A 14,806-nucleotide genomic window follows, 5' to 3' on the forward strand; every position below is an offset into this window, starting at 1 on the left:
TTTTGGATTATAACTCAGAAGAACCCTTAAAAGTTTATCTACCAGATAATAACTGCCATTAGTGTATATTTTTCTTGATCTCTTTTTTGCATATATGTGTTTACATGTGCAGAAATGGGATCCCATGATTTCATATCTTTAACACTATGTAGATACTTTGATATTTAATACACAGTATATCCTTTTGAATGTACAAGGAGTCTTCAAAAAGTTTATGGAAAATAACATGAAAAACTATGCATGGTTTTCGAAAATACTTTGGACCATGAACTTTTGGAAGCATCTTCGTATACTATTTCATTAAACAGTCTTTTACAGTTGGACATTAGGATTTCTAGGGTGTTTTTTTTTTTTTTTTTTTTTTTTTTTCCTAATAATTTACTTTATTCAGAAGTCAGAGTGAGAGATCACTCTTCCATCCACTGGTTCATTCTACAACTGGCTACAACGGCTGGGACTAGCCTAAGACAAATCCAGGTTCCCAAAGCTCTGGATCTCCCAGACACTCATGCCATCCTCCACTGTTTTCCCAGGCTCATAAGCAGAGAGCTGGAACAGAATTTGAGGAGCCCCAACTCAAACTGTAAGCTATACAAACAGTGGCTCAATTGGTACACCAGAATGCTGGCCCTACTTGTGTTTTAAACATCAAAACAGAAATATTTGTGTCAGGGTTTGAGGTTTGTAACATGCAGAGAAATTACTGTTAATGGAGATGATTGATCAGGAGGAATAGTGTACCTTTTTTTTTTTAATTTATTTGAAAGAGTTACACAGAGAAGGAGAGGCAGAGAGAGAGCGAGCGAGCGAGCGAGCTGGATTGGAAGTGGAGCAGCCGGGACTCAAACTGGTTCCCATATGGGATGCCAGCCCTGCAGGCTGCAGCTTTACCTGCTGTGCCACAGCGCCGGCCTCCAGTGTACCCTTTCAACAACTCATATTTCTTGAATGCCTAACCTCTTCTTAAGATAGGAATAAGAGCAAAAGAGGATGAGAAGGATTCTAGCATCCTAATTTTGGGTCTGTTCATTTCTCTGCTTGTGTGTGATGAAAATTTTGCTTTATAACCATCCCTTTGCTACCAAGCAGTTAAACATCTTATGCACTTTATTTTTTAAAAAAAAGATTTATCTATTTATTTGAAAGGCAGAGTTATAGAGAGGCAGAAGCAGAGAAAGAGAAGTCTTCCATCCACTGGTTCACTCCCCAAATGGCTGCAGTGGCTGGAGCTGGACCAATCCGAAGCCAGGAACCACCAGCTTCTTCCGGGTCTCCCATGTGGGTGCAGGGGTCCAAGCATCTGGGCTGTCTTCTACTGCTTTCCCAACCATAGCATAGAGCTGAATCAGAACTAATATGGCTTATCGGCGCTGCAGGTGGTGGCTTTACTCACTACGACACAGCACCAGCCTCTGAGACATTTATTAAAATAGATGCCAGAGGGGACCAGTGCTGTGGTGTAATGGATTAAGCCTCCACCTGCAGTGCTGGAATCTCATATGGTACCATTTCTTCTCCCTGCTGCTCCTCTTCAGATCCATATCTCTGCTATGGCCTGGGAAAGCAGTAGAGGATGGTCCAAGTGCTTGGGCCCCTGCTCCCACGTGAGAGATCCAGAAGAAGCTCCTGGATTCGGATTGGCTCAGCTGCAGCTGTTGCAGTCATCTGGGAGTGAAGCAGCCGATGGAAGGCCTTTCTCTCTCTCTCTCCCTGTCTTTGTCTGTAACTCAAATTAAAAAAAAAAAAAAATAGATGTCAGAGCTTACCTTATGCAGCAGGCTAAGCCACTGCTTGGGATGCCTACACCCTTTATTGACCCCTGCTTCAGTCTCCAGTCCAGCTGATAATGGCCCAAGTACTTGTATCCCTCCTACTCATGGGGGACCATGGGGCACCCACATATAATTCCTGAATTCTGTTGACCTGGCCTATCCTGAGCTGCTTGGGGCTATTGAGGAATCAAAGATTTCTCCCTCCTTCTCGCTGTCTCTCTCTTTCCCTTCTACCCCTCTCTCTAGAATGCTGCCTTTCAAATGAAAAAATAGAACTTGTATGGGAGTGGATGGTGGAATTGTTGTAAATCAGGATAAGCTGCCACTTGCTAAGACTCTGGCATCCCACATCCAAGTGCTGCTTCTAGTCTTGGCTGTGCAACTTCCAATGCAGCTTCCTGCTGATGCGCCTGGGAAATCAGGGTAAGATAGCCCGAGTGCGTCAGCCCCTGACACACATGTTGGAGACCGATAGAGAGCTCCTGGCTTCTGGCTTTGGCCTGGTCCTGTCTGTTGCTGCCATTTGGGGAGTGAATGGAAGAGATACACATATCCGTCTAACAGCCTGCCTCTCTCCTCTCTGCATTTCAAATAAATAAATGAATCTTTAAAATAAAAACTTTAAAATGGGGCCAACTCTGTAGTGAGTAGGTGAAGCATCTGCTTGTGGTACTGGCATCCCATATGGGAGCTGGTTCAAGTCCTGGCTGCTCCATTTCCAATCCAGCTCCGTGCCAAAATTTTTTAAAATGTTATAGTATGTTTTTCTCTTAAAACATTTTTTAGCCAGCGCCGCGGCTCACTAGGCTAATCCTCCGCCTTGCGGCGCTGGCACACCGGGTTCTAGTCCTGGTCAGGGCACTGGATTCTGTCCTGGTTGCCCCTCTTCCAGGCCAGCTCTCTGCTGTAGCCCAGGAGTGCAGTGGAGGATGGCCCAAGTGCTTGGACCCTGCACCCCATGGGAGACCAGGAGAAGCACCTGGCTCCTGCCATCGGATCAGCGCGTTGCGCCGGCCGCAGCGCGCCGGCCGCGCCGGCCATTAGAGGGTGAACCAACGGCAAAGGAAGACCTTTCTCTCTGTCTCTCTCACTGTCCACTCTGCCTGTCAAAAAATAAAAAAATAAACATTTTTTAAGATTTAGATATCCCTCACTACTATGTTCATGTTGTGTTTTGTTCTGAAATTGTTCTTGGTGATGAATTCTTTCTGTAGCAGCGTGTGAAGTATTCACTGTACTTATTATTTAAAACAAAAATTCAGCTGTCCCTTAGTATTGGAGGTGGCAAGGATGGAAGTTTCAGAACTAAACCCCCCAACTGTTGTGGATACCAAAATCCATAGATACTCAAGTCCGTTATATAACATTATGCATTTGTAGATAACCTGCTTAAATCATACTCCATATTCTTTTAATCATCTCTGATGACTTAGAATACTTAATACAATGTAAATAGTGGTAATATTGTTTTATAGGGAATGATGACAAGGAAAAAAGTGTACATGTTCAGTGCTGGAATTTTTTATGTGTTATTTTCAATTTGTAGAATTAAATCTGCGATGAGGGAACCATAGTTTTTTATTTATTTATTTTTAATCATTTATTTGAAAGAGTTACAAAGAAGGGGAGGCAAAGGCAGAAAGAGAGATCTTCTATCCACTGGTTCCCTCCCCAAATGGCCGCAACAGCTGGGGCTGGGCCAGGCTGGAGCCAGGTGCTTTATTCAGGTTTCCTACTTGAGTGCAGGGGCCCAAGAACTTGGGCCATCTTTGCTGCTTTCCCAGGCACATTAGCAGGAGCTGGATCAGAAGTGGAGCAGCCGGGACTCTGGTGCCCATATGGGATGCAGGTGCTGCATAGGCAGTGGCTTTACCTGCTACGCCACATCGCCAGCCCCTGTTTTTTGTTTTTGTTTTTGTTTTTGTTTTTTAATTTCTTTTAAAAGATAAGTTCATTTCAGGGACCAGCACTGTGGCACAGTGCTAACCTGTGGCACAGCAGGTTAAGGGTAGTGCTGGTTGGCGTCCTGGCTGCTCCACTTCAAATTCTTCTCCCTGCTAATAGCCTGGGAAAGCAGCAGAAGATGGCGCAAGTGCTTGAGCCCTTGCACCCACACGGTAGACTGGGTGTAGCTCCTGGCTTCAGCCTTGCCCAGCCCTGGCCAGTGGAACCATTTGGGTATGAAACAGCAGATGAAAGGTGCCCTCCTCCCCCACCTGTCTCTCCTTCTGTCTCCCTCTCTAATTCTGTCTTTCAAATAAATAAATGAATCTTTAAAAAAATTTATTTGAAAGGCAGAATGACAGGGAAAGTCAGAAAGAGAGAGAGAATCTTCTGTCTACTGGTTCACTCCCCAGATGACTGCAACAGCCATGGTTGGCTGATCCAGACCGAAGCCAGGAGCCAGAAACTCCATCTACTCACAAGTGGGTGGTAGGAATCCAAGTACTCAGACACCAGATTGGAAGCAGAGCAGCTGGGACTCATCCTGGCCCTTCAGTATGGGACTGTGGTGTTACAAGCAGCTGAACTGACTGTAGCACGTTGGCAGCCCCCAACTGTATTTTAATGTAATGGTATTTATTTATTTTTAAAGAGTTATACAAAGGGAGAGAGACAGATCTCTCTGCTGATTACTCCCCAGATGGCTGCAATAGCCAGGACTGGGCCAGGCTGAAACCAGGAGCCAGGAGCTTTATCTGGGTGTCCCACATTGAGTATCAGGGGCGCAAGCACTTGGGCCATCTTCTGCTGATTGCAGAAGCAGGGAGCTGGATTGGAAGTGAAGCATCTGGATGCAAACCAGCCCCCATATGAGATGCTGGTGTCAGGAAAGTAGTTCTCATGGCCAGCGCCGCGGCTCACTAGGCTAATCCTCCGCCTTGCAGTGCCGGCACACTGGGTTCTAGTCCCAGTCAGGGGACCGGATTCTCCACAACACTAGCAACAGAAAGGACTGGATATCTAATTAGAAATCTGGGAAGAAAATTCATCCCAAAATTAAGGCCATTAAAAAAAATGTGTGTATATATCCCAACTGTGATTTAAAATCTTAGGTCAAGGCAGATTTAAGGAAAGATGGTATTATGGTGTATCTATTCCCCATTTCTTTCTTTTCCTATATATAAAGATTTTTTATTTACTTGAAGGGCAGAGTTACAGAGAGGCAGAGGCGGGGCGGGGGAGGGGGGGGTCTTCCATCCACTGGTTCACTCCCCAGATGGCCGCAATGGCCAGAGCTGTGCCTATCCAAAGCCAGGAGCCAGGAGTTTCTTCTGGGTCTCCCACATTGTACTGGCCCAAGGACTTGAGCCATCTTAAACTGCTTTCCCAGGCCATAGCAGAGAGCTGGATTAAAAGTGGGGCAGCCGGCACTCATACCAGCACCCATATGGGATGTCAGCACTGCAGGCAGCAGCCTTACCCACTACACCACGCCGGCCCCTCTACTTCCTATTTCTAACACATGAATAAATTGTTTCTCAGGAATTTTATCTTGAAATTTTTAGACCTTTCTAAAAAATGGGAGTAGTCCAGTATAGACCCTGTACATAGCTAGATGTGCTGATATTATTACATTTTTTTCACATCTCTATGTGGACTTGGGTCTTTGTGACTCCTCACTGCTGCTTCAGCACCTATCTCATTATAAGGACATTCTTTTCTATAATTACAACATAATTTCCTTCAGTGATATCATGTAATGTATGTGCTGAATTTAGATTTCTCCACTTAGCCCCAAAGGTCAACCTTGGTTTTTTTTTTATTTTGTCTCCTAATCTAGAAATCATCTTGCCTTTCTTTGTTCACCATGCACTGACTTTTTTTCTAAGATTTATTTATTTGTTTGTTTGAAAGGTAGAGTTAGAAGAGGGGAACAGGAGTGCAGGATCTTTTATTTGCTGGTTCACCACCCCCTAGATGGCCGCAACATCTGGGCATGAGCCACAAGTTGCATCAGGATCTCCCACAGAGGCACAGGGGCCCAAGCACTTGGGCCATCTAGCACTGCTTTTCCATGAGGATTAGTAGTGAGCTGGATCAGAGTGAAGTAGCCAGGACTACACCCATGATCTGGCATTGCTGGCATTGCAAGCAATAGCTTAACCTGCTGTGCCACAACACCCATATCCGTGTATTGACTTTTTTTTTTAAGATCCATTGTATTTATTTGAAAGAGTTACATAGAGAGGTAGAGCCAGAAAGAAAGAGAGGTCCTCCATCTGCTGGTTCACTCTCCAGATGACCACAACGGCTAGAGCAGAGCCAATCTGAAGCCAGGATAGGCTCCCACAGTGGTGCACGGGCCCAAAGGACCATCCTTCACTGCCTTCCCAGGCCATAGCAGAGAGCTGGATCAGAAGTGGAGTGGCTGGGACCTGAACTGGTGCCCACATGGGACGCCAGCGCCACAGGCCAGGGCTTCAACTCGCTGCACCGCAGCACTGGCCCCAGCACACTGACTTTTGATGAGTCCTGTAGATTATTCCACAGTGTGAATTTGTCTTATGGCTTCTTTATAATTAGATCCAGATTAAGCATTTTTTAAGACAGGTCATCAGGATGCTGTCTCTGTCATCAAATTTGTTAGATTTCAATATAAACATTTATTGGGACTCATTTAGTCTTTTTAGAAATTGTTTTTATTACAGATACTCAAATTCTTCTATTTTCATTTTATTTGAAAGACAGAGCGAGACACCAGTCTTCCATCCCCAAATGCCTACAACATCTGAAGTTGAGCAGGCCAAAACTGAGAATCCAGAATTCAATCTGATCTTCCGTATGGCCCCAATATATCTGCGCTATTAGTTTTTTTGAATAATGATGATTTATTTGAGTGGCAGAGAGACAGAGGCCTTCCACCTGCTGGTTCACTGCCCAAGTGGCCAAAATGGCCGGAACTGGGCCTGTCCGGAACCAGGAGCTTTCTCCCAGTCTCCCATATGAGTGCAGGGGCCAGAGCGCCTGGACCATCCTCCACTGCCTCTCAGGCACATTAGCAGGGAGCTAGATGGGAAGTAGATTAGCCAGGACTTGAACCAGTGCCCATATGAGATGCTGGCACTGCAGGTAGTGGCTTTACCCACTACGCCACAGAGCCAGCCCCATACACTGTCACTTTCTACCTCCTAGGCTGTACACTGGCAGAAAGCTGGATCAGAACCCAGACACTGCTGTATAATACACGGGCATATCAAGCTGTGTCCCAGCACCTGCCCCTGATCTCAGTTATTCTATAAAGATTTCTCTGGATTGGGTTACCTCCTAGGACTTAGGAAGCAAACTGTGTTCTCTTTCTGATTATTAGGTGCCATGAATTCTTTTCTTCAGTTTTTTTTCTGAATGTCTAGCAGGACCACACCTGTATTTTTATATTCTGAAGTGAATGCTCACTCTTAGGGTTTTAAATACTAGCCAGTGTACTCAAGTTATGATTGAACCATACTTCCAGTCAGTAAATGGACCTGCAGATAAAGATAATTGTTTTGCCATGTTTTCATGCCTTCAAAAGAGGTGGTAAGATAAGCAGCTGCATATAGTGTCATCTTTTATCTCATTGCATTACCATTTTTGCCATCAATGAAACCTATTTTCTATGTGTCAAGTATTAAGTGTGACAAATACAGGATTCTGGACAACACAGTTCTGCTGCAGAAAGACCACTTCCAGGTGTCATTAGAGAGCTGGTCTGATAACATCGGAAGGAAAGCTCTTCCTGAGCATTTCCTGAGTTCAGTGGAGAAAGACAGCAGCATTTCCCTTTGTTTGCACCTCAGTGGGAATTTTATTTGTTCACTGAAGTAACGGGGGTGGGGGAGCTGTAAGCATAGCTGCAGTGCTGGCATCTCATGAGTGCCAGTTCTGTTCCCTGCTGCTCCTCTTCTGATCCAGCTCTCTGCTATGGTCTGGGAAAGCAGTAGAAGATGGCCCAAGTGCTTGGGCTCCTGCACCCGCGTGGGAGACCTGAAATGGTTTCTGGCTTCTGAACACCTCAGCTCTGGCTGAAACGTCCATTTTGGGAGTGAATCAGTGGATGGAAAATCTGTCTGTCTCTCTGCTTCTGCCTCTCTGTATCAAAAAAATTTTTAACATGAAAAGCTGATTTACTTTGAAGATGGCTATTGGTTTTTTTAGACTGTTACCATTTTTTTGGTTTTGTTTTGTTTGAGGCACAGACAGGGTTCCCATCCACTCTTTCACTTCCCAAGTGTTCCCAACCCCCTGGGGCTGGTGTTGCCAAAGCCAGAAGCCAGGAAGTCAATCCAGGTATTGCACATGGGTGGCAGTGACCTTGCACCCGTCAGCTGCTGACTCCCAGGGTGCACATAAGCCAGTAAAGTTGAAATTGGTAGTCGAGCTAGGAGTCAAACCCAGGTACTACAGTATGTGATAGAAACTACATAACCAACCACTGGCTTAACCCCAAGTCAAACAACTCCCCATTTTTAGTTCTTAAAGAAATAGAATGTTTTTTGTTGAATTTTTTTTTTTTTTTTAATTTTTTGCTTCCTGGCTGCATGATCTTCAACTGTCATCATGAATGACACTGTAACTGTCCAGACAAGGATATTCATGACAAGCCAACTACTTTGGGGGAAGCAAATGGTCATTGGGAAAACAGCAGTGCCTTAGATGGAAATTCAAGCAAGACTAGCTAAATGTACAAGAGCACACCAGATGTCTTCTTTGTATTTAGATTCAGAACCCATTTTGGTGGTGGCAGTGGAAGACAGCTGGCTTGGCATGATTTAGAATTCTTTGATTATGAAAAGAAAAATGAACTCAGGCAGCCTTGCAAGGCATGACCTGTATAAGGAGAAAAGGACCTCAAGAAACAGCCAAAGAGTGCAAGATTAGGATGAAGCAAGCCAGGAGAACTTCAGAGGCAAAAAGTAGAAGGGGAAAGACTCTGCTGCGTTGATATTATCTGTCAAGATTGTTTTAACTTTGCATGGGAATAAAAATCATAAAATTAGGAAAAGAAACAATACTTAGATTATTAATTGAAAAAGTAAGATATGTACATGGAGTATATATTCAAGCCATTTTGAAGGAATATTCAATAGAAATTTCTCCTGACGCAAGGATTTGGCCTAGAGGTTAAGGTGTCCATGTTTTCTCAACTGAGAGTAACTGGCTCTGATAGTGCAGGCCCTGGGTGGTAGCAGTGATGGTTCAAGTAATGGACTCCTCACCACTATGTAGGGAACCTGGATTAAATTCCCAGCTCCCAGCTTATTCCATAGTCCAGTCCTAGCCATTGTGGGCATTTGTGTCTCCCTTTCAAATAAATTTTTTAAAAGGAACAAACTTTTTTTTAATGTTTTAACTGAAGCATTGCTTCTCATTTCATCCTGGGGGGTGTACCATTCCTAGGCTCTTATGTCCTTACATAAATTTCCTGTGTTAATAAAAGGATATGCATACATGAATCAGCTTGCTAAATAATTTTGGTTCTAGTTTTTAATGTTCCTTTTAAAATCATACATACATACATAGTCAACCTGTACCCATTGAAGATAAATGATCAGAGGTGGAAAAATATCTGAATATTTTTGTTGTTAGCTCTTGCCAAGTAGTCTTCCCAGCCATTTGTGGGTTTATACATCCCTGCATTTTGGTTGAAGGTGATTCTTCTCTCACATTCTTGTAAAGGCATCATTTTACAGTATTACCTTTCAAGTTTTGAAAACTTTTGTACATGAAAAATTGCTATTGTAAGTTTTGCTTTTATTTAAGGATACTTGAATTTCTTTGAAAGCACTTTGTTTTTATGTGAATTACCTATTTCTTTTTCGTGTGGATTCTCACTGGTTTGTAAGGTTACTTTACATATTAGCCTTTTTATATTTGTTGCTACTAGTTTATGCTACTAGTGATTATTTTCTTGTATGTATTGCCAGTTTTTCTTATTTGTAATTTGTCTCTTTGTTTATGGTGTTGATGGTAGTGATTTTGTTTACTTTTGTATTTCATTGTTTTGACTTAGATGCTAGCCCTATGGGAGTCAATGGAGGTGTAGGCGTTCAAGCACCAAATCTTCTTTCTGACTCCATGTTGCATTCAGCCATAAATTCTCAGAAGTAAGTATCAACTTGGTTTGTGTCCTGAGTCACATTTCAGTGCTTAGTTAAAAAATGCCCTGTTTACATTTTTTTATTATTTGAAGTTGTATCAGTTACCTTGGGTAACCTACAGGGTACCAAATATAACAGGAAGTTGCAAGATTATAGCTGCATAGAAAGTGAATTTGCCCTATCCCAATGTTAAGAATTTTCCAGGGTTTCTGTGAGATAATGCTGTGTCAAAATGACAGGTTAGTGTGATAGAGGTTGGTTAAGACTTCATCCTCCCTTCGGTGCAGAGTAACAACTCCTGCCCTCACAAAGGTACAGATACATATGTAATTCTGTGGCGGTCTGGTCACACACTTCCCCACCTTGCAGACTCCTTTGTGTAAACAGAGTACAGTAATCACTGTCAGTTGCATTGTGACATCTCAACTCTGCTTTGCTAAAATTATGACTCCTTTTTAAAGCCAATTGATGAATGAAAATGCCAGCGTGGCCTCCCTGGGTCCTATGCCAACAGCAGCTCAACCATCAAGTACTGGTATTCGGAAACAGTGGCATGAAGACATAACTCAGGATCTTCGAAATCATCTTGTTCATAAACTGTAAGATAGTGGGGTTGTCTCATAAAGCGTTGTCATGTCAGCATGCCTCCAGTATGCATGTGGGCACCAGAGCAATATTACCAGTTCCTGTATAGCTTGTCTACTGTTGTGTCGTTCGTGCTTCCCGTTCTCTACTTCTTACTCCTCAACCTTTCTTCTCACTATCATTTGTAGAATCTTCCAAGGTTTAACAGTTGATGATCTATTCTGCGTAGTGCCTGTAATTAAGGTATTGAGTAAAATTGTTGATTTTTAGTGTCATTCCCTATAAGCTCATATTTCATAAGGAAATTCAGGCCTACTTCATTAAAACATGGCAATGTTCCCATTGTCTTCTGTTTTATTCCTGGTAGTTTTATTCTTTTATCAGGGTGAATCTGGTAGGGTGGTCTCATGTGGTGTTCTGATCCTCCAAATGTGTTTATGAAATATTTTCTGTACTCTTTGTTGTGAGTTGATGTATACCGAGTACTATATCTCAGAAACTCCATCTTGCTCGCTGTACAGAGTGGTTGTCAGATGAAGGGGGAGGATATGTGAAGTGGAAAATGAAATATACCCAGGATCATATAGTAGGGCTTAGTCCCTGATGATTGCAAGATTTACCCTTCAGCATTTTTTCTTAAAGAAAGCAATCTTCTCTTGCCTTCACTTAACAGCAGATACTCCTTTGTTCCATCTGTTTTGGTTTTTGGATATTTTTGATTGATTGATTGATTTGAAAGTTAGAGTTAGAGAGCTTGCATCCATTAGTTTACTCCCTAGCTGGCCACAACAGCCAGAAACGATGAGCTTCATCTGGGTCTCCCATGTGGTGACAGGGATCCAAACATTTGGGCCATCTTCCTCTGCTTTTCCCAGGCCATCAGCAGGGAGCTGGATGGGAAGTGGAGCAGCCAGGACATGAACTGGTGCCCATGTTGCATGTGGCATCTTTACCACTCTATGCCACAATTCCAGGTCCTCAAATATTTTGAATTTCCATTTATATCTTCTCTATATGGTTGCTTCAGATGGTACACAATTGAATATTACGTGATCAGATAATAAAATTAGTGCCTTTAAAATATCACATTTGTCAGTCTTATTTCCTGGTTTGTGTGTTTTTGTTTGTTTGTTTGTTTTTGTTTGTTTGGTTTTTTTTTAAGATTTTATTTATTTGAGAGGTAGAGTTACAGGGAAAGACAGAGAAGTCTTTTTTTTTTTTTTTTTTTTTGGCAGGCAGAGTGGACAGAGAGAGAGAAAGGTCTTCCTTTACCGTTGGTTCACCCCACAATGGCTGCTGCGGCCGGCGCACCACGCTGATCCAAAGCCAGGAGCCAGGTGCTTCTCCTGGTCTCCCATGGGGTGCAGGGCCCAAGCACTTGGGCCATCTTCCACTGCACTCCCGGGCCATAGCAGAGAGCTGGCCTAGAAGAGGGGCAACCGGGACAGAATATGGTGCCCCAACCGGGACTAGAACCTGGTGTGCCGGCACTGCAAGGCGGAGGATTAGCCCATTGAGCCTCGGCGCCGGCCAAGAGAAGTCTACATCCGCTGGTTCACTCCCCCAAACGACCGCAACAGCCAGAGCTGGGCCAATCTGAAGCCAGGAGCTTCTCCAGTATCCCACACAAGTGTAGAGGCCCAAGCACTTGGGCCGTCTTCCACTGCTCTCCCAGGCCATTAGCAGGGAATTGCATAGGAAGTAGAGTAGCCAGGACACAAACTGGAGCCCAAATGGGATGCCAGCACCACAGGCAGAGACTTAACCTACTATGCCATGGTGCCAGCCCCAAATATAAGTCTTTTTTTTTTTTTTTTGGACAGGCAGAGTTAGAGACAGACAGACAAAGGTCTTCCTTTTCCGTTGGTTCACCCCCCCAAGTGGCTGTTACGGCTGGCGTGCTGCGTTGATCCGAAGCCAGGAGCCAAATGCTTCTTCCTGGTCTCCCATGTGGGTGCAGGGCCCAAACACTTGGGCCATCCTCCACTGCACTCCCGGGCCACAGCAGAGAGCTGGACTGGAAGAGGAGCAACCAGAACAGGATCCGGCGCCCCAACCAGGACTAGAACCCGGGGTGCCAGTGCTGCAGCAGAGGATTAGCCTAGTGAGCCGCAGCGCTGGCCAAAAGTCTTTTTTAGAAATTAAATAAAGGTGGGATAGGTGACTTCTTTAAAAAAAAAAAAAAAAAAAAAAAAAAGATTTATTGATTTGAAAGGTAGAGAGGGAGAGTCAAAGAGATCGTCTATCTTTTTGTTCACTCCCCAAATGGCGAAGACAGAACTAGACCAGGCTGCATCCAGGACCCAGGAACTCCATCCACATCTGGGTCTCCCATGTGGGTGTCAGGGGTTCCAGTAATTGGGAAATCTGCTGCTGTTTTCCCAGGCTCATTAGCAGAGAGCTGGATCAGTAGTGGAGTAGCTAGATGCTAAATGAAATTTTAATATGGAATTCCACTGCCGCGTGCAAGTCAGCCTACTCTGCAACATGAGCTCCTCTCTGTTGCTTGCTTTATTTATTTATTTATTTATTTATTTATTTATTTATTTTTTGGCAGGCAGAGTGGCTAGTGAGAGAGAGAGACAGAGAGAAAGGTCTTCCTTTTGCCGTTGGTTCACCCTCCAATGGCCGCCACGGCTGGCACGCCACGCTGATCCGAAGGCAGGAGCCAAGTGCTTCTCGTGGTCTCCCATGGGGTGCAGGGCCCAAGCACTTGGGCCATCCTTCACTGCCTTCCCTGGCTACAGCAGAGAGCTGGCCTGGAAGAGGCAACCGGGAAAGAATCCGGCGCCCTGACCTGGACTAGAACCCGGTGTGCCAGCGCCACTAGGTGGAGGATTAGCCTAGTGAGCCGTGGCGCCGGCCGCTTTATTTATTTTTAAGATAAATTAAGGACCGGCGCGGCAGCTCACTAGGCTAATCCTCCGCCTGCGGCGCCGGCACCCCAGGTTCTAGTCCCGGTAGGGGCGCCGGATTCTGTCCCGGTTGCTCCTCTTCCAGTCCAGCCCTCTGCTGTGGCCCGGGAGTGCAGGGGAGGATGGCCCAAGTGTTTGGGCCCTGCACCCGCATGGGAGACCAAGAGAAGCACCTGGCTCCTGACTCCTGACTCCACTGCCGATTTACTCCCCAGAGTTCACAGGGACAGAGCTGGGCTTAGGGTCAGAGCCAGGAACTGTGAACATGAATTCTAGCCCATCACAGGGGTGACAGGATCCTAATTACCCGAGCCATCACCACTGGCTCCTAGGGCCAGTATTGGCAAGAAGCTGTATGTGAAACCCTGATAACGCCTGTGGTGGACATGAGTTATCTGCACTATTCTAAATGCCTTCTCTCACATTTGTCATTGTTGCAAATTATAGAAGTTGTTAGACTGTTAACCTTGAATCTAGCAAAATCATGATTTCTTCTAAGTACTAACCAGGCCCAACCCTGCTTAGCTTCTGAGATCAGAAGAGTGGATACGTTTAAGGTGGTATGGCCAGAGAGGCATTTCTAGTCCCTTTGCTTCAAGTTATTGTTCTTTACAATTTTGGGTGGCAGCATTGTGGTGCAATGGGTTAAGCTGCCACCTGCAACACTGACATCGCCAATCAGAATACTGATTCAGGTCCCAGCTGCTGGCTTCTCTGCTTCCTATTCAGTTCCCTGCTAATGCGCCTTGGAAAGCAGCGGAGACGCTTCAAGTACTTGGGTCCCTGCCACCTATGTGGGAGACCCGGATGGAGCGCCTGGCTTCAGCCTGGCACAGTCCTATTTGTGGCCCTTTGGTGTGTGTACCAGAGAATGGAAGACTTCTGTCTCTCCCTCTGTTTTTGTCGTTCTGTTTTCCAGTAAGTAAAATAAGTCTTTAAGAAAATTTTTGGAGGCTTAGTTGTTACTTTTAAAAGTTGAATAAATTTATGTAGCACAGAATAATTTTTTCTATACATCTAGAGTAACAGGGACCAAAGAATATCTTCATGGAGTTACTTTTTAGATTGTGATCAGGAAAATCCTTTATCACAAGAAGACAGTTTTCATTTTTGGTGTTGACTTGTCACCCTCTGTTACTTTTCTTGTACTCATTGTATCCAGTGTGTAGAATTGGGAAAACACTAATTGAGAAATCGTTTAAAGTAGTATACATTTCTATGATTGAATGTGAAGCTGGCATTGTATTACAGTGGTTGCATTTTCCATTCCTAGAGTTCAAGCCATATTTCCCACTCCGGATCCTGCTGCTTTAAAGGACAGACGGATGGAAAACCTGGTGGCATATGCTCGGAAGGTAGAAGGGGACATGTACGAATCTGCAAATAATCGAGTGAGCATCTGGTTGTTCTTTACATGTTGATGGTCAGGAATGGGTCTGCTTTAGATACTTAA

At 44.4% G+C, this 14,806-nt stretch overlaps 1 protein-coding gene across 2 annotated transcripts in view; it reads left to right on the forward strand.

Moving 5' to 3' along the window:
- EP300 (E1A binding protein p300) overlaps positions 1 to 14,806 on the forward strand; it is an 88,651-nt gene that overhangs the window by 42,954 nt on the left and 30,891 nt on the right. For both annotated transcript variants that reach the window (XM_002721395.5, XM_017350932.3), the window contains 3 exons: positions 9,766 to 9,859; positions 10,315 to 10,452; positions 14,627 to 14,744. In XM_002721395.5, coding sequence (XP_002721441.1) covers positions 9,766 to 9,859; positions 10,315 to 10,452; positions 14,627 to 14,744 — 350 coding nt within the window. The remainder of the gene's footprint in view (positions 1 to 9,765; positions 9,860 to 10,314; positions 10,453 to 14,626; positions 14,745 to 14,806) is intronic.

The sequence above is a fragment of the Oryctolagus cuniculus genome, chromosome 11 (assembly GCF_964237555.1).
Source record: "Oryctolagus cuniculus chromosome 11, mOryCun1.1, whole genome shotgun sequence".
Lineage (NCBI taxonomy): Eukaryota > Metazoa > Chordata > Mammalia > Lagomorpha > Leporidae > Oryctolagus > Oryctolagus cuniculus.